The 18,585-nt window shown below is 37.0% G+C and overlaps 1 protein-coding gene across 3 annotated transcripts in view; it reads right to left on the reverse strand.

Annotated features, from left to right (window-relative positions):
- Positions 1-1,318: 1,318 nt before the first annotated feature.
- Positions 1,319-18,585, reverse strand: part of LOC142336172 (uncharacterized) — a 40,127-nt gene continuing 22,860 nt past the window's right edge. Inside the window, exons 8-11 of one of the 3 annotated variants that reach the window (XM_075384793.1) lie at positions 13,131-13,214; positions 3,382-3,631; positions 2,648-2,802; positions 1,319-2,050 (exon numbers count right to left, since the gene is read on the reverse strand). In XM_075384793.1, coding sequence (XP_075240908.1) covers positions 1,895-2,050; positions 2,648-2,802; positions 3,382-3,631; positions 13,131-13,214 — 645 coding nt within the window. In that variant the 3' untranslated portion in view covers positions 1,319-1,894. The remainder of the gene's footprint in view (positions 2,051-2,647; positions 2,803-3,381; positions 3,632-13,130; positions 13,215-18,585) is intronic. The other 2 variants (XM_075384795.1, XM_075384796.1) reach the window with 2 other exon arrangements.

Consider the following 18,585-nt stretch of genomic DNA (forward strand, 5'->3'; position numbering starts at 1 on the left):
GTATTTTAGTCAAATCAGTTAATCTTATAGGATTTTATAGTAAATGTTAGAAAATATAGCATTTATAAATTTATTTTGTATGAAAAGCACATCTGCATTTTATACAAACAAACTGTTGAGAGCTAACAGTCAGCTCCAATTCTCACCAAGATTTTTAAATCTTTACTCATAATTTTTCCATGAAAATTTAGGATAAAAATCTTGGTCAATGCAACAAAACAAATCTTGTAAAAACAACTCCAAATAGAATACAAACATCTCACAATCTGATGTTAAGGTCAACACAGTAATCAACACAGTTTATCGCCTAAGCATTAACTGCAATATGTTGAGGAAAAGTGTCAAAAGTTTAGTATTTACGAAGTCATTGGGTTGTTTTATATTTCTGGCAATGAGTGTGCACCACAATGTTACGTAAAATCTATTCATGCAGATACACTCTTATTCGTTTTACTTTACTCAAAGTCGCTCGGAACATTGTGGTGAACGCCAATTTAAGATTTTAAAGACAAGTTAATCGAGTTTCGATCACACAGGTCAGTCAAAATCGTGATGAAACAAGTACGGTCATAGTGGGGGTATACGGAAGAGGGGGGGGGGGTTCAACAAATGACAAGGGAGAGGGTTTAGTTTGAGTGGGTGGGAGGGAAGGGACAATTATCATCAATTTAAACACCTTGATAGGTTGAGGATGGGGGGATTGGGGGTGAAAAGAGAATGGGAAAGAACAGACACTCTTTGTTTTGATAATTGAGAGCACTAACAAGAAACATGTAGCCATGATCTTGCCTGACACTTAAATCCTTTCACACACTCTAGAGGGAGTGAACAAAGAATTTTCACAATGAAAGCAAACAATAGTTTGATTAATATGTGCATCATCAGGCAAGCCATTCATTAAATATTAAGTTTACTGGGCATCAAAATACAACAAAGCAAAATAAAGAAAGAACTATCAAAAATGAACAACCAAACACAATAGGATATAAAACCAAGCGCGAAAAGTTCAAATCCATACAATAGAGAAACTCCGTGAACTCTAAATTTGATAAATTCATTCAAAACAGGAAATGTAATAACAGTTAATAACAATTATAAACATGACAGACTCACATCGCAAAAATGAACCAAACCGACAATTTCACAATATTGACTATAAGAACGCAGCTATAATGCGCTCTTTTCTTTTAAAAATTTTATTGCTTTTCCACAATAGTCCAGCTCCAAGTTTAAAACATTCAGCTACACCTCCTCGACGAAACGTCTATAGCTTGAGATTTTACATATTTAACAATACATAACATTTTATTTTAGAAGTAACAAACGAGTTGAAATTGCCGTTTTGGAGCAATCAAAAATAAATATAATACCTCAAATGCTAGTAACTTAAATCAATATTCTGCTAACCGAATTTATTAACCTCTGCCCGTGATGGGTTAGCAGCAGAGCCCATAAAGTTAACAGTTATCAAGGTAAGGGTGACATTATTCTACATAACTAAGATTTATCAAGTTACAGCTACCAATAACGTACAATTTTTTCTACAGACTTCAATAATGAAAATACTCGATATTTACGCAAGACTTTACATGAAACTGGAATTCATCAGTTCATAGAACCAGCAAATAGCAATAGTCACATAATACAAAAGTGAGCAAGTGAAAAGCACCAATTATCGTCCAAATATGACATTTTTTCCAAGCATTTGTAGCAATATGCGTTATTTCCAATAGATATTTGGTCAGGATCAAATATTTTACGAGCAAAAAGCAGTTTTGTATTGTATGATTTTTAACTAAATAATAGTGACGCACTGTTGTTTTTGTGGTCAAAAACGACATGAGAACAAATCCGTTAGGCTAGATGGCGAGAAATTTGTTCAAGAGATCAGCGATCACAGATACTTTTCGATGACGACGACTGATCCGAACTCAGACATGACCACAATCTGATTGTCTCCCTTGGGAACCGCACAGATGGGCCTGGCGAACTGCAATGCCCGCCCATGTAACACTCGGATCAGCTTGCCTTGTCGGGATATTACTTGCACCTAGAAGCCAAAAAATATTATTTTAACAAGAATAACTGAAGAATGACACAATGAACAAACTTCAAAAGAAGTTTAAATACAGCACTGAAATTATACTTGGTGTCCGTAATTTTGAGTTTCTTAAACCTTAGCAAGATGTAAACGCAGATTAAAGCGAAAAAAGATAAACACAACCTACTAAGGAAGGGCGAACTTCTCTTAAACGACTGGCGAGCAGTTGGCTTAGCGAGGCTACCTTACGAATACCTGAGAGAGGGTGACGTCAGGGAGGAGAAAAAAATATGTTATAGGGTGGGGGTCGAGTGAGGGACATGGGCGCAGCGGGGGACCAGACGAAGGACTAGCGAGGGACTAGACGAAACAACGGTCAAACGCAAAATCGATCCTAAGAAAAATTGCATTAAGAAGAGCAAAAGCCCTAAAATAATTGGGATCTTTTCCGTTTGTACCTCCCTCAGGGGGAGGGGGGCACAAAAGGAAAAGAGCCAACAATTATCACAATCTTTGTTTGAGGGCAATAATAAACGAAAATAGATGGAAGAATTAAAACTCTGAATTAAAACTGAATTAGAAGAGTTAGCTCTGAATTAAAACTACCTGCTGATAATAGTTATCAACTGTGATCAGGTTTCCAGCAAGGTCAAAATTGATCTGCTTTAGTCGTTTGAAGCTCGTGTTCTCACGCACTGGGAACTTCCACTTGTGGCGACCATTTCTGTCATACAAGTAGATCAAGTTGTCTTCCGCGTTGCCTAAAATTTGTCAAGTCGAAGTGTAATCTCAAACTATTCGGACCTATGCACAGTCTCTGCCTGTATCGCTGAGTATCGATTCACATCATTTTAACATTACCAACTTGATCTTCTTTTTAATTATAAACGTATTTACTATCTCAGTCACTCCAGCAGAACTATGATTGATATTTTTGCTGTTTACCATTATCGCCCCCACCATGGTGTATTTACGGTAATGGGGGAGGAGGTGGGCGATACGCTATATGCCGACTGAGTGAGAGGGACATGACCGGGAATACCCAACAAATCAATTGTTACTCCAGCTTTTAATTAACTGATATAGAAAAAGAAAAATACTTGCACACATTGAAATTACAAAATCCCCTGTCCGCACTTTCAAAAAAAACAATTCCAAACTACCAACAAAAGAAATTTTATCATACTTGAGAAGACTACCAGTGGGTCACTGACTCCTCTAGGAGATGCCATAACTGTAGATATAATAGTGTTCATGTCACTTACAAAAGATGGCAGGATCGTAGAGCCGTCTTACTCATTTAAAATTTTTACCTTGTCATAGCCAATGCTTGAACATACCTAAAGCGATGAATCCAGTGGCAGACACAGCCATGTGGCTGATCATGAAATTGGCATTGAAGAGGAGGTTGAACCGTGGCTCCCTCCACTTGGACATCCTGGTGCCAAACTCACTCGTGATTGCATGCTGCTCGTACACATTCATACTTTTAGTTGACAGAATTATTTGTCCTGTGGGCGACGTGCACACATCGTGGATTCTCTCATTAATGGGCAGGTCGGGCACAAAAGGGCTCTTGTCCATCAGGTCCTGTCAATAGAGGAAATAAGCAGATTGAAAAAATGTACTCGCATTAATGTCAGCAACTTTTGATAGCATTTCGAATGTCCGAAGACTTTTTTAACGAAAAATTACAGGTTTCAGCAAGTAAAGTATGGATATCTGTTCGACTTTACAGAGTCGTACTTGTCAGATGAACGATCAATTGGTAAGAAAAGCGGCAAAAAAATAAATTTCCCAGCTGATGACATTTTATCAAGAATAAATCTATTATTACCAAATTGCAGGTAACAACGAAGTAATTCACACACCTTCCATTAATCTTCAAGGCGGCACCGCACGAACAGAGAACAAACTTAAATGGTTTTAATTTGCGTTTTTCTGCGCTTCAGTCGGCTCAAAAGACTCGTAGAAAAATCATAGGTACTTTTCATTACGGCTCAACTACCAGCGCAAATCGCTGCTATAAGAACCTCTGGTGACCTTCCTACATTACTCACTGTGTTCAAATGAGCTCTAGTACTTGAGCCTTCAAAAACATATTAAATAATGGATTATGTCGTCAGAGCCAATTAAAGACATAGCCGTTATTAAAATCAAACAAGTAAACTAATTTCCGTTTCCTTTTCATTTACCTATGTTTTAAAGTGATGTCAATTGAATTCAGCTAAAATTATGATTGAAAGAATAATTTAGATCGAGCAAAATTCAAAACCTGCCCAAAAGTTAAAACGGCCCAGCGCAAATCTTACATAAAAGTAAAGAGACACGCACCCAATTTTTGGACCATCGTATAAAACTGAGCATACAAAATCACAAATATGGTTACCATGGAAATGATGTGTTGCAAAATTCGGTGCAATAAATGACATTTTGAAGCAATAATTGGATCTATTCTTTGTTTTGAAAATTATGAATGTTATTCAATACAAAATTTCAACGAAATTAAGTACGAAACTTTGACCATGTCGGATGATGGTTAGCATCAATGGCTACATAATTTGACGCGGAGGAGAGAGCAGTTTAAAAAAATAGTTGAATGACGTCGAAATAGTTGAAAATAGTTGATTTTCACTCAAGGAGTGTTTCGCCCCTTGACAAAAACGCAGCACACAAATTGCCCAAATACACCTAAGTGTTGAGAATATACAAAAACAGAATGGAGTTGCTGATATCTATTTAAAAAATCATTTTCCCCAACAAAATTCAAAGGCTAATTCAATTTTGACAGTCCTGCTTTATTCCTAACTCCTTCTATTACATAGTATCCCTTAATTGACCTTTAAATGTATTAGACTAACCCTAGTGACCTCCAACTTAATTTTTTTAAAAAGTTAGCTGGAACTGGACGTACGTCATTTACGCTGAAAAACATATCACACAATTCAGGTAAAAACTCTTACAATTAACAAAAAAAAATTAACAAAAAAACTTTCAATTATCCAATTAGATTAGGAAATGCAATCAAGCACAATAAGCCACAAAAGAGCAGTACACGAGAGACCAAAACGTTTGAAGAACAAAACTTTCAAAATTTGCGGCAGGAAAAAAATTATAACAAAAACGAGCGTCAGACGACGGATCAAAAAAAAAGTGAAGCCAAAACCCAGCACAGCAATATAAATTCACACCAATCTTAAAAAAGAGCACCAATACAATCCAAATTCTTTGGATTGTAAAAACAGGAGCCCTATAACAGCCGACTGAGATGAGGGCGACTATTAATTAAGTTAAGGTTACAATAATAAAGATGTTCCCCAACAATCTGAACGTTGAGAATACAGAATTGAATTAGCGATATCTATTCAAAATTCAAAAAAGGTTGTAATTTTGAATCAATAATTCGATCAATTCTTTTTTTTTTGAAAATTAGTGACATGGATTTTCTTCAAAACATAAAACTTCAAAAAACAAATACACAAATTCCACAGTATTTTTCAGGAAAATATAATTTTCATTACTAATGACAAAAAAATCAGTTGTTGACGTCCTTGTTTTCACTCAAGGAGTGTCTTGTTAATAACAGCCTTGCCTTGGACGCGAAAAAAATAGCAGGAATATTAAAAGAATAGAACTACGTGTTGGGAATCTAGATACAAAAAAGCGAAAAAATTGAGTTGGTGATACCTATTTAAAAAATGTGGCATTTTGTGTGGCATTTTGAAAGTAATTTGATCTATTATTTTTGTAAAACAAAGCAGAAGAATTTTCAATTGAAGTAACGTCCCCGACAGGTTGTCAGAAAACAATCGCGATCGATCGATTCCCCTGACACTGATTGGGATTTAAACAAGCAAATAAAATATATTTTCTTACGAAGTATCAAAAAAGGGATGCTGTGATTTAAATTGGTAGCTAAAATCCATCCTAGTGGGAAAATAGTAAGGATTTCGAAAACAAAAGGCACCAAACCTGATAAAAAATTACCTGGCAGACTGCCAGAAAATAGCCGCAATAGCTTTGCAGATCTGCGGTCTCAAAAAAGATAGTTGAAGAGACAGACCATAAAAAAACTTCTTTTTATGAAATGCTGAGATGTTATAATTTGAAAGAGAATCTGTTTAATTTGTTTCGGCTTCTATTAGCTGCTCTCAAATAACCTTCAATTAGGGTGACACACACTCACTTGACCTAATTTAAAAAAAATTAAAGCAAGCGAATGAAATAATCTCGCTCCACCAAGAAAAATGAAGTCACACACGCAATTCAGTTAAAATTGCACGAACGAATGAAAAAGCAGATTCAAAGAAATTGTGACGTCATCTGGTCGTAAGAAAAAATCTTGACAAACTAAAAAAAATAAAGAGGGCCAATAATGGCCCCGCTTATTATTTTGCGGCCATTAATCAGAATTATTAATAAGAATTTTTAATCATTAATCAAATGAGAATGAAATTCAAGCAATGGGCATCTAAAATTGGTTTTTACTGATTTATCTCTATTTTTCGTTTCGCTTTTCGATATTGACTGCGCTCATTTTATATTAGTTTGCTGGGCAATTCCTATTTCCAAGCACTTTGAGCAGAATCAGTGAAGAATAAAACTACAGAAGTCAAGAACTAGAGAAGTGTTTCATGCAGTGTTCACAAGATAGCACAATTGGGTACAGCCGAACAAATTTTTGATTGACCTACAAGTAAAAGATAGCCGACCTACCAGTAAAAGAAATTGTTTGCTTTGTCAGTAGAGTGTTGAAGCTTAGAGAGATAGCTTAAGCTTAAATGAGAGACGGGAAATAATAGAGAAGGGGATGTATTCGGGGGGTCAGGGGTGGAATGAGGTGCGAGTGGAGTGAAGTGAGAGGATAGGGAAATGGGATGGAATGAGGAGGTCTAAACTTTCCTCACAGCGTGAATTTATGTCCTCTTAGTATCTTCGGTGATTAGTACTCAAAGAAAAAATAGTACATCTCTCTGAGAACTAATCAGTGACTTAATGCCTTCAGGACTTTGCGTTTATCTCGCATCTGCGGACAAAAATCAGACAAAAGTTCGATAGTACAAAAATTGCATTAAAAGACTAACAGGACTGATAAAAATTTCTTCAGACTTCGTCGGAGAGAAATTAAAAACAAAATTAAGAGCCCATTAAAAGCCGACTAATGGCAGAGTAATGCCCCACTAAATTGAGGACAGTAGTTAATAAAATTAGTTTCTGGCACACACAATTCCATACAAAATGTCCGACGTTGTTTTGTTTAAAGACTGCATTGCTATTGAACCCTTAACCGAGAGAAAAAAATGATAGCTCATGAGTTTGGACTGTCGAAGAAAATTTTACTATGAGACAGAAAGGTTGATTGCTTCATTCTTCATCCCGATGTTTGAGATATCAATGGTAAAACATTGATACGAAATGTTTCTCTAAATATTAACGTGAACAACACATTGACCAAACAGACGAAAAAAAAAATAAAAAAAAGATCAACATGTTCGAAACCCAATTAAAGCCGAATAAATCATAATTAAGAAAAGTGAGACGTGGTTACAAACCTATCAAAAGTGCTTTTCATACAATGAAGTTCTGCTTCTTCAGCAGCTTCGGTGAACCGTACAATTAGGGCTTAAAGTGAGCTTCGGTGAGTACAATTAGGGCTTCGGTGAACCGTGCAAGGGTTTAAAGAGAGCTACACAGAATATTAATGCCTGTGTTCTAGGTTCCCATTTCTTTTGAAGAAAATTCAAATCATTCATGCAAGCGAAAGAACATTATAGAACAACACGACAAAACGGTCAAGCAAAAATTTCGCAATAAAAGAGACACGTTTATATTAATGGCTTCAGACTTTGCTCGCGAGCAATTGACAAGAATAAATATATATCAAGTAATCGCACGTGCGTTGTTAGGTTGTTAAGCAAATTCAGCAGCTAAAAGGAGAAAATTATCGAAACTTGAGCTCGATATAAATACTTTTTGCCCCCCCCCCCTGTTTCTGCGTCCTGATTATTCATTTGTGGAGTGCACGTGGAATCTATTTGTGGCTATTGGGGCTAGAATAACATCTTTAAATCAGTTCCCCGGTGAGATCGTTCCTTTTCTAATACTTTTTACGTATTTGTTGCCGCGGTTGCCATGGGCTTCATTCGTCAGGAGTCACGGCATTTGTCCCACCCCCACCCCCCAAGTAAGCTTCCTGTGGTGGCTGTCCCCCCAAGTTTTCTGGGGCGGTTTGCCTGTGAAAACAATTGTCTCAAATTATTCCCCAATTCGCGTTCTTCATTCACAAGTCGGAACATGGAGAACAAAAAGATACCAAAAAAGTGAGTTCTGCTTGCGGTTCTTGCAATTTAAATTGCAGAGATTATAGTTTCACGATAGACACGAATCGAGATAAATTAACAAACACCCAGTTAAATTTGATTGAAACCGTAAACCGCTTATTTATTCACTGTTTTTGCGTCCAATTATTGTTTACCATGCACAACACACTTAGTTCTGAGCAAGCTAATCAGCTTGATACAACAGAAAAGATCCAGACAGGTTTTGAATCCGCCGAGTTCAGTGATAGCGAAAACCAAGAAATCCACGACGAGTATTTTGTCCATAAGAACACTGAAATCTGGATTCCTGGTCACGATAAAAACATATACAAAGCAAAAGTTATTGGCCACGAAAACAACAGACCAAGAGTCCATTATGTGAATTGGAATAGAAAGTATGACACCACTTTTGACTCTTATTCCGTTTGGATTTATCTGCAATTGGTAGAAAAACTCAAGCAGCATACAGTTATGACCGATGAGGTAAACAACTTGATACAAAACGCTTTTGAAACTCCAGCGCAATTTAGTTTTGAGTCTTCTTCTAGTGGTTTAACACAAGATTTAGCGAGGCTTGATCTAGGGGACAATAATCGTGCAGATAAAATTTTATCAAATGCAGAGAAAGAATCTTTGATGAAAGAAATTTTTCCTCTCAAAAACACAAATTACAGCGTGCCTCATGAGAACGAAGTGCTTTGGGAAGATATATGGAATACTGTTTGCACACACAGATGCAAATTTTACAGATTGCCGACGGGAAAAATTGGTAAACAGTATGTCGAGATGCTAAATTGCGAACTTGAATTGTTCCTGAAATCAAATATTCCATCAGAGCGACTTCTGGTTTTTTCGGCTCTCATACTCCACAGAGACAAAGTGAGACACTCCAAAGATGTAAAAATAACAATTGAAAGTAGGATGAAGGAGTGGTCCATGGAAAAATTTCAACCTCTTGTTCAATCTTTTAAGAGATGTATTCAATTCTCAAGCAAAGCTGTGAGAACTCAAAAGAGCGACCCCGAGGAGAAACTACGAGCGTTTGCGAAAATGGTTCAAGAAGGGAACATCAAAAATGCAACTAGGTTCCTTGCAGACGAAAACGGAGACGAGTGTTCTTAAGCCTTCTGATTTAATAGACGGAACAACTGTAACCGAAATTCTGCAGGAAAATCACCCGAAAGCCTCACCATTATTTGAGGGGACATTCAACATATCAGAACTTCCTCCTCTGGAAAAACTGAATATAACAAGTAGTACCGTTGAAAAACAAGCCCGGAAACTTTTCGGTAGTTCAGGACCCTCTGGATCAGACGCCAACCACTGGTTTGATGCCTTAATTAGGTTTTGGCCTCGAAAGCTCCAGGTTGAGAGACTTAGTTTCTCACTTAGGTAATTTGATCGCAAACGAAATCACTTCGTGGCGTAAAATCAAAGCCTTGTTCTCATGTCGACTTATTGCATTAGATAAACAGCCAGGAGTCAGACCAATCGGCATTGGTAAAACTTTGCGAAGATTACTCGGTAAACAGTAGCTGACTTAACTGGTGATGACTTGGCTTATGCGTTTGGATCAGAACAACTTGCTGGTGGAGTGTCATGTGGAATTGAGGGGTCGATTCATGGACTTCGAGAGTTGTTTGAGAAAAAGTCCTCCAATGGTTTTGGTCTGTTGCTGCTTGATGCAAAAAATGCATTCAATTCAATAAACAGAAGTTCCGCACTTCTAAACGCTAGAACCCTTTGGTCCAGAGCTTCCACTTTTCTGTACAATAGTTACCAGGAAAGCTCTAAACTTGTGCTGAGCAATACTGACGTTTTTATCCGCAGCGAAGAAGGGACAACTCAAGGCGATCCTCTTTCAATGCTGTTTTATGGTGTTGCTCTATTGCCTTTAATACAAAAATTGCACAAACCGACGAAACATAAACAAAGTTTTTATGCAGATGATGCCGCGGCTTGCGCAAAGTTTGATGACTTAAAACAGTGGCTGCAACAAGTAGTTGATGAGGGGCCAAAGTATGGATACTACCCTGAGCCACAAAAAAGCTTCCTTATTGTTCATCCAGACCATGTTGATGAAGCCAAGAGTTGCTTTGAGCAAACCGGTTTGAAAATTGTTACTGGAAAACGTTATCTTGGAGGCTTCATTGGCGGTAAAACTACCATGAAAGAATTTGTTCATGAAAAAATCAAAAATTGGCAGGCTAAGATTCACCTTTTGAGCGCTGAAGCCAATTCATGCCCTCATGAGAGTTTCTCGGTGTTCACTAAATCAGTCCAGGCCGAATGGAATTTTCTCATGAGAGTTGTCCCAGGTTGCGATGAATTTTTGAAACCACTAGAAGATTCAATAAAAAACCAGTTCATATCAAGCGTAACTAACATTTATAAGGTGAGTAATCCCCAACGTACCCTGTTCAGTTTGTCTGCTAAGAATGGAGGATTAGGTATTCCTGACCCAGTGGTAAAGGCGAGTGAACAGTTTGAAATGTCCAAGAAAACATCTTCACTGATTTCGGATTCTATTGTGAATGGAACGGCATTGGACGTCGACGCACACAAAACTCACGTTCGCAGCAGCAAACAAACTTTTCAGCTGGAAAATGAGTCCCAGCAGAGTAATACATATAAGGCTTTGTTAGAACAAGCATGCTCATCAGAGAGAAAAAGAATGGAGCGGAATTTCAAAACGGGAAACTCTTGTTGGTTAACCGCAAAAGTGTCAGAGAGACAATTTTGTTTTGTCGAAGAACGAATTCCAGGATTCCATGGCGCTAAGATACGGTTTACTCCTAACAAACCTCCCTGTGAAATGTGACGGTTGTGGTGAAGATTTCCATGTTCAGCATGCCCTAATCTGCAAAAAAGGAGGCCTGATTACACAAAGGCATAATGAAATTAGAGATTTATTGGGAGACTTATCCTGCCTTGCATGGACTTACACTGAAAAAGAACCAGTAATTCGTGAACATTCAGAGAATCAGAAAGCTTTAAGAGCCGATCTTCTCATAAGAGGTGTCTGGCGCCCGCAAGAAACTGCCTCGTTTGATATTCGTGTCAGACACTGAGGCTAAATCTTACAGCAACAGAAATCCAGAGGATGTGCTGGAAAGCTGCGCTGACGAAAAGAGGAGAAAATACTCCGAGGCTTGCCATGAAAAACATATCGCTTTTACTCCGTTAATTTTCAGTGTTGACGGCATGATGGCCAGAGAGCAAAACTTTTCTCAGAAGACTGGCGGACAGACTCGCTACTAAGTGGGACAAACCCTACAGCATTATCATGAACTGGGTCAAACTGAGATTAAATTTTGCAATCTTAAGGGCTTCAAATCTGTGCATAAGAGGAACTACATCTAAATGGAGATCGTTTCGCTATGAAGATGGAGCTTTCATTCCTTAAAGAAATATGTTGACGTTCCTGTTGTAATCGGATAAAAGTTGTCAAATATTTATCACGATACTTGAGAGGACAGCGTACTTGTAGAATAAATGTCTGCTGGCATGGATTCAAAAAACTGTTTTATAAGTCACCCAATCAGCAGGTGCAACAAATTTTAACGCCAATTATTAGCGCTCTGATGTTTTTGTCACCCAATGAGTGGAGGCATCAAACTGAAATCAAATTGAATATGGTGAGGGCAACTTCAAATCGGCTCAATTTGAAAATGTCATCAACCCGAAAACCTAAATTATGTATCCAGAAGAAAGACCTCTAGCTAAGTTAATGCCTAAGATCACCTAAGATGCCCAAGTTTTTGTTCTTACCTGATCTAAGTGGGGAGAACAAAAGCATATTGCAAGAGGCCTATTTCTCGTTGTGAAGAAAAGAAACGGACTGCTGATATTTGATTAAATGAACTGCTAATCTGCTGTGTTGATGAGAATATCATGTTAACCAAGTTAATTGTCAGTTGATTTTGAACTAAGATTTTTCAATTTACGATTTTTTTAGTAAAAAAATTGACAAGAAACTTTTCTCCTTGAAATTTCAAAAATCGGTTCGCTAAAAAGATAGCATAAAAAGACCGGAAAAATTCTGGAAGCGTTCCCAAACTATGATAATAGGACAATATTATTTCTGCCCTTCATGCAGTATTAATTGGGGCCATTGTTTGATATCAAATAAGACGGGATAGTAGAATGACCGGGAAATTTTCCACCCGTACATGCTAATTGCAGAAAAACAATGAATTTTAACTGATTAGGATAATTGCTGTGTCTTATTCAGCTTTGTCTACGAGGCCCAATTGCAGCAAACCTTGGAAATCTTCACTTTCATCGTCTCCACTTTTTAAGCACAATTACTTCAGCATGAAAACTCTCTACCAGCCAAGCCGGGTTCATTTTAATAAACTTCGTTCAGCTAAAAATAAATTTAGACTTATTGATTGGACATATGAGTCAATGAAATGTCTCGGTCTCGATATTGAATCATTCAATATTGAGTAAAACTTGTCAATTTAGCATCTAATTTTAGAATTTTTCATAGCCAGTGAGAATGACACAACACAGCCTTTAAGTTTATCTTACTTGCCCACGCTCGTATGTCTACCTTTATATCTCTAACATTTGTGAATCTACCCACCAAACAACTCATGATAATGAACGATATTCTTTCAAATATTGGATAAGTGCCGTTCGGTGTAGTTTATTCATTCTGGCGACGCTAAAGGGCAGTCTGTTATCGACACAATCCATTCACGAGATGAACTTCAAACGTTACTAATTTAAAACAGAGAACATAACGGTTTCTACTTGCGTACTTGAGTATAGTTTACCTCTTCCTTCCCGAGAATGGAGGAGCCTCTTAGGCTCATAATATCGTTGTCATTATACGAGAAACCTCTCTGAAACAGCCAGCAACTTTACAATGCCCAAATACAGCTAAACATCGAAGAGGACATTTTTTCTTAAAAGCATCTGTATTAGTTGTCGATGCCTAAACCCAAGTCGATTAACCATTATATCAACTATTAAATAATACCAAACTTTTTCAATATACTTCAATCAGTGATGTTTTGAAGTAATTGGTGAGATACAGCAGTTGGAAAAAATGCAGTATTAGCCGTGAAAGATGCTTGCTTCACCGCAGTAAATGTATAAAAACATCTACAAAATTGCATTAATAAACTGAAAATCTAGAATCTTTCAAGATAATCCTTCAAATTTGTGAACTCAGGCTAAACTAACTTCTAGGTAAAAGTGCCTGAAAAGCAATATAAAAAGAAGAAAAAGGACTACTTTGAGCTAAGCCAGAGAAAAGTAAACGAATCCACGAGATGGAAAAATTGTAGTAGAAAAACTGCGCAACCGAAACTTAAAGTTCAACCTAACAGCAAGATTACATATGTCAAACCTAAAAATGATAAGGAAAACCATTTAGAAGTTGACATAAGATATCGTAACATGAAATGATTTCTTAGAAACCATTGAGTGTATTGAACACTTTGACAACTGCAGAAACTAGAAATGCTAAAACGGCAGAATGTGGGAATAGCTGCGAAACCGACACCCATGCCCTAGCATACAGAACTTAACCAACTATCGTCCGAAGAATTGCTCTCGAACAACTAGTCGGAGCTCGAATCTATTGCAGCCTGCTTCAGTCAGGGAGTAACTAAATTCACTAAGAGGGCTTCAAATGTCCTTAGAGGTTATTATATACCACTATAACCACCAATGAATTCAACAAAATCACACCAACTTTGACGCACTTTTCATTTGACTTTTAGCAGTGAACTACGGCCAATTGAGTTCAGCTGCTGACACTTGCGAATGAGAAAAATATAGATGATCACGCAAAACGAAAAAGCCAAGGTCAAAACGCTCAAGCAAAAATTTTGCATAAAAAACATGGCCGCTAAAAATGGAAGCGACTCGAAGAGTTGTGCAAAAAAAACTAACTGGCCCTACCTATTTCACAATTATCAAAAAAGAAATAAAACAAAGAAACACATTAATAAGCAACATTTTAGTTAAGAATGCGTTAGGAGTGTTTGGGGGTGTAGGTAGGTGGAATGTGGGGAGCGCTAGGTAGGCGTAAGGAGGTAGGTGGGGCTAGGTAGTTGGAGGGGGTAGGCTAGTGTGTGCGGAAGGGGTGTAGGCAGGGAGGTAGATATGTGCACAGGGGGTAGGTAGGGGGTATGTGGTTGGGGCGGGGTGGGGGAGGAATATGGTGTAGGTTGGGGATAGGAATATGGTTTAGGTGGGGGGATTTTAGGCAGGGAGATTTTTGATAGGTAGGTGGTTGGTCTGTTTAGGTAGGTTGTGTTTAGGTGACTTACACGGGATCAAAAAATCTGAAAGGAACCTCATCACCCTTAATACCTCCACAGTTCCTAATTACCATACGTTACAACTAAGCTACTGTTAAAGTCCAATGCTCGAAAACATAAGTCAACGTTTAAAAACGCAGGTAAATGGTGGAAAAGAAAGAAGTCAAAATTCAGATCATAAACAAACTTGCTTCAGCTAAAAAAAACCCGTGGAAAACCAATACTCTTCGAGCCGTAAAAAGTCCATCACATTTAGAATACTTGCTTCAAACTTTGATCGAGAGCAATTGTCATAGTCAATTTCACTGCACCGAAGATTTTTCCTGGGGATACTTATTATGCATGCATTTTTTTGATCTTACACTAATTTTAATTTATTTTTATTGCCAAACAAGGAAGGCACCTGTGATCAAAATCCATCCACGCAAATTACCTCAACACTCTTTAGTGAGACGAAGAAGTCCTTCAAATTTGACATTTCAGCTTTTCTGTGGAATAAATGTAAAACAAAAAACTAGGTCATACGAAGCAACAAAAAGAAAAACAAGCTAAATTACGGGCTTCTATAAGCCCAGCTATATGGGTTTATTCCGTTCGATTTCGCGTTCCACTGTTTGCGCTGTTTGTCTCAAATTGCGTTGCTCTTTTCATTTGAGCTGAGAAGAATGAAAATAGCTGATTTTTTAACCAAAAAAAATAATAGCCGAATTTCGTAAACGAATTAAAGAAAACGACTTATAAAAAACAAACCCTCTAAAAAATAATCACCGATCAAACTGGACATAGAAAACAAACCGACTAATGTCGGAGGAATTGCTCTGGGGCGGGGAACTTTAATTCAGCGCGAGCAATCATAAAATAACGCGAGTCAGCATTTTAATAGTTTCTATTACAGTAACAACACAGTATTATTATTTCAACACTTCAGAAATTGTAAAAAAAAACCTGAAGAAACTGGCCATAGAAAACATTTTTGCGTATTTTTTTCTGAATCAATAATTACAATATGCTGTGAATTTTTATACTTTAAAACCTTAACACTGTGTAAAAAAATCCAAACTAACGAAGATCCGCGTGAACATAGAGTTGTAGAAATATTACAATGAAAATTGTTCTCAATTTTTCTGATTTTTTAAGAAAATGAATAATATAGAAAAACAACCGACTAACGTCGGGCAAATTGCTCTCAAATGACCTGCGAGCTGCTAGCTTTAGTAGCAGCCAGCCGGGTCTTAGGGCTGCCAGCACTGGGAGGGAGGGGGGGGGGGTCAATAAACACAGCCTAGAAATTTTGCGTGAAGAAACTTTGCATGGATTCAACGGGAGCATGAACTAAAAAAACATATAAGGTGACTATTAAGACCTAGGTGGAACCCCTAATAAGAACCAAGAAACTACACTCGCTTCAATTCCTCAAGGAATAGTGAAATCAAGAAAGATAAAAACTCGCTAAGGTCGGACAAATTCAGGCAGGTTTGTAGCCTGGATAATCTCTTATGGGTACAAAAATTCCGACTAGGGAGGGGTTCAAACCAAGTACTCCGGCGCAGTAGGCGGAAGCATTAACTGCTCGGCTATCTGGGCTTAGTATTAAACTAAATAGAAAACTAGACCTACAAATGACTATGAATTGTTTCGCAAAAGCATTTAAAATAAAACCCGATCATAAAATTCGAAAAACAGTGAAAGCAGAGGTCAAAATGCCGCAACTGAACAAAAAAGCACAATCGAGAAAGCAAATATTTTTGTTCTAACACCAGTTTAACACTACTTCAAAACTAGAAAACAATTTACGCACTAAATGTTTTCTACTTCCACTTCATGTTTGGGCATAAACTAAATTACTACTCAAAATTGAACTCAAATTTGATTTCACGCATTGAATTTGATTTCACGCATCGAATTACGTATTCACTACATTGCGTAATTCAACGCGTGAAGGAAATAGAACTCCTTTCAGTTGAAACAGTGAGTCAGAAGTCAAACAAAAATCAATTATGTGAAACGAAAAACGTGATCAAAATGAAAAGCGAATTTAAAAAAACAATTCCTGACCTACAATTCGAAGAATTTTCATTGACAAAACAAAAAACTAGACCTAGCATGGACTATCACTGGATTGGGAAAACCATTTAGCAAAAACATTCTATAAAATAGAAAAAACAGTAAGAATCGAAGCTCAAACGCCACATATGAACCAAAACCACTAGCGAGAAAGCGAATTTTTGTACATACACCGTTTTCTCACTCTACTTGAAAAAGAGAATGAAAAAAAAAATTACGCTACAAAACCACCCGCTTTTTCGCTCCACTTCCTGTTTCAGCGTGACCAAAATCATCGCTTCAATTTGACTTCAAAATTCATGAAAATGTGTGAACAGATCTCAAATAACTCTTAAAAAAAGACTCTTAAAAGCGCTTAAAAAAGACTCGAAGATACCTTCAACAAAAATTCAATTTAAACCAAAAAAACTTTACTTAAATTCATTTAATTTTTCTATTTGTACAAGTACAAATACAAAGCGAAAACAATATTTCAAGTTATCGATACAATTTAACTGCTCACAAAAATTCGGACAACCCGAAAAAAGCACAAAAAAACATCTCAATTTTGAAAAAAGCGAAACACTGGAAAATTTAGCAAATAAACAATTTTTCGCATTTTTTATTAAAAATTAAAAAAAAAATAAATTGCTTGGTACCAAAGAACCTATATTTAATTTGTAATAGAAACTGACCACGAGCATTAAGCTTACATTCATTGACAAGTAAAAGCAATACAATACAATAATGGGCCAGAAATAGCTAAAACAGGCTTAAAACGGGAGAATTAGTTGAAAAATTTGAAATTGGTGTAAGACTCCTTTTAATTACCAAAAACCTTGAAACGCTATCAAAACAACCTTAAAACTATAACTTTAGTCTGAACTAACCTCTTAGACAACATAGAAGTTTCACAATACAAAAAACGCTTGAAAATTTTTTCACACCTACATTTCCCGCTCAAAAGAAGGCATGAACAAAAGAACCACTCTCTCTCTCTTTTCTCCACTATTCGAATTTGTTCACTGAAATAACTTATACAAACTTTATTCACTCCATGAACTTCCAGTTTTCTTGCTCGCCAACTTATAAAAAAACCATAAAGACTCTTCGAGTCTTAAAAAGACAGCGCCCCAATACAATTCAAATTCTGTGAATTGAACAAATGAGAGCGCCTAAATAATAGCCGGTGAGAGGCTGACGGCGGCTATTAGCAACTAACTTCAACCAAAGAAGGACCATAATTCCTATAAGAATTAAAGACGCGTTCAACAGGGCTAGGCTAAAACACTCAAAATAATATCTCAAGTCTAATATTTGTCTCACATGGCCAAAGATACTTCTAAACATACTATTACTAAACAAAATCTCGAGTTGAAATTTAAAAAACATACCCGGCAGATTGCCGGAAAATAGCCGCCGTTGATTCCAATAAGCATGATTGGGATTGAAAGAATAGAAGATATTGAAAAAAGATTTTTGTACAAAACATTTTTTAAGTCCGATTTATTTTGATGGCATTTCGTAGTTGAACATAACGTACTTCTGTTTCCTAGAGAGAGGCTATAGGGGCTACTATAAATACCAATAAGCATTAGAGATGGTAACTAAGACTTATAGGAACGACGTTCAAACAGCGGGCATCTAAAATTGGGCTTTATGGGTTTATCCCGTTTCTACTTCTGACTTCAATTTTTTATACTGACTGTTCATTTTGAATTGCTTTGCTGAGCAACTGATGTTCAAAATCACTTTTAGCAGAATGAGAGAAGAGAAAAACTAGCCTAGAGAAGTCAAAAGGTATCACGCAAAATGTTGAAAAAGCGGCAAAATGAGGTAAAGCGAAACATTTTTTTATTCGACGAAGTAAAAAAACATAGCAGGACAAGTCCTGACGTAC

Source organism: Convolutriloba macropyga, chromosome 3 (assembly GCF_964194025.1).
Source record: "Convolutriloba macropyga chromosome 3, txConMacr16.3, whole genome shotgun sequence".
Taxonomy (NCBI): Eukaryota; Metazoa; Xenacoelomorpha; order Acoela; family Convolutidae; genus Convolutriloba; species Convolutriloba macropyga.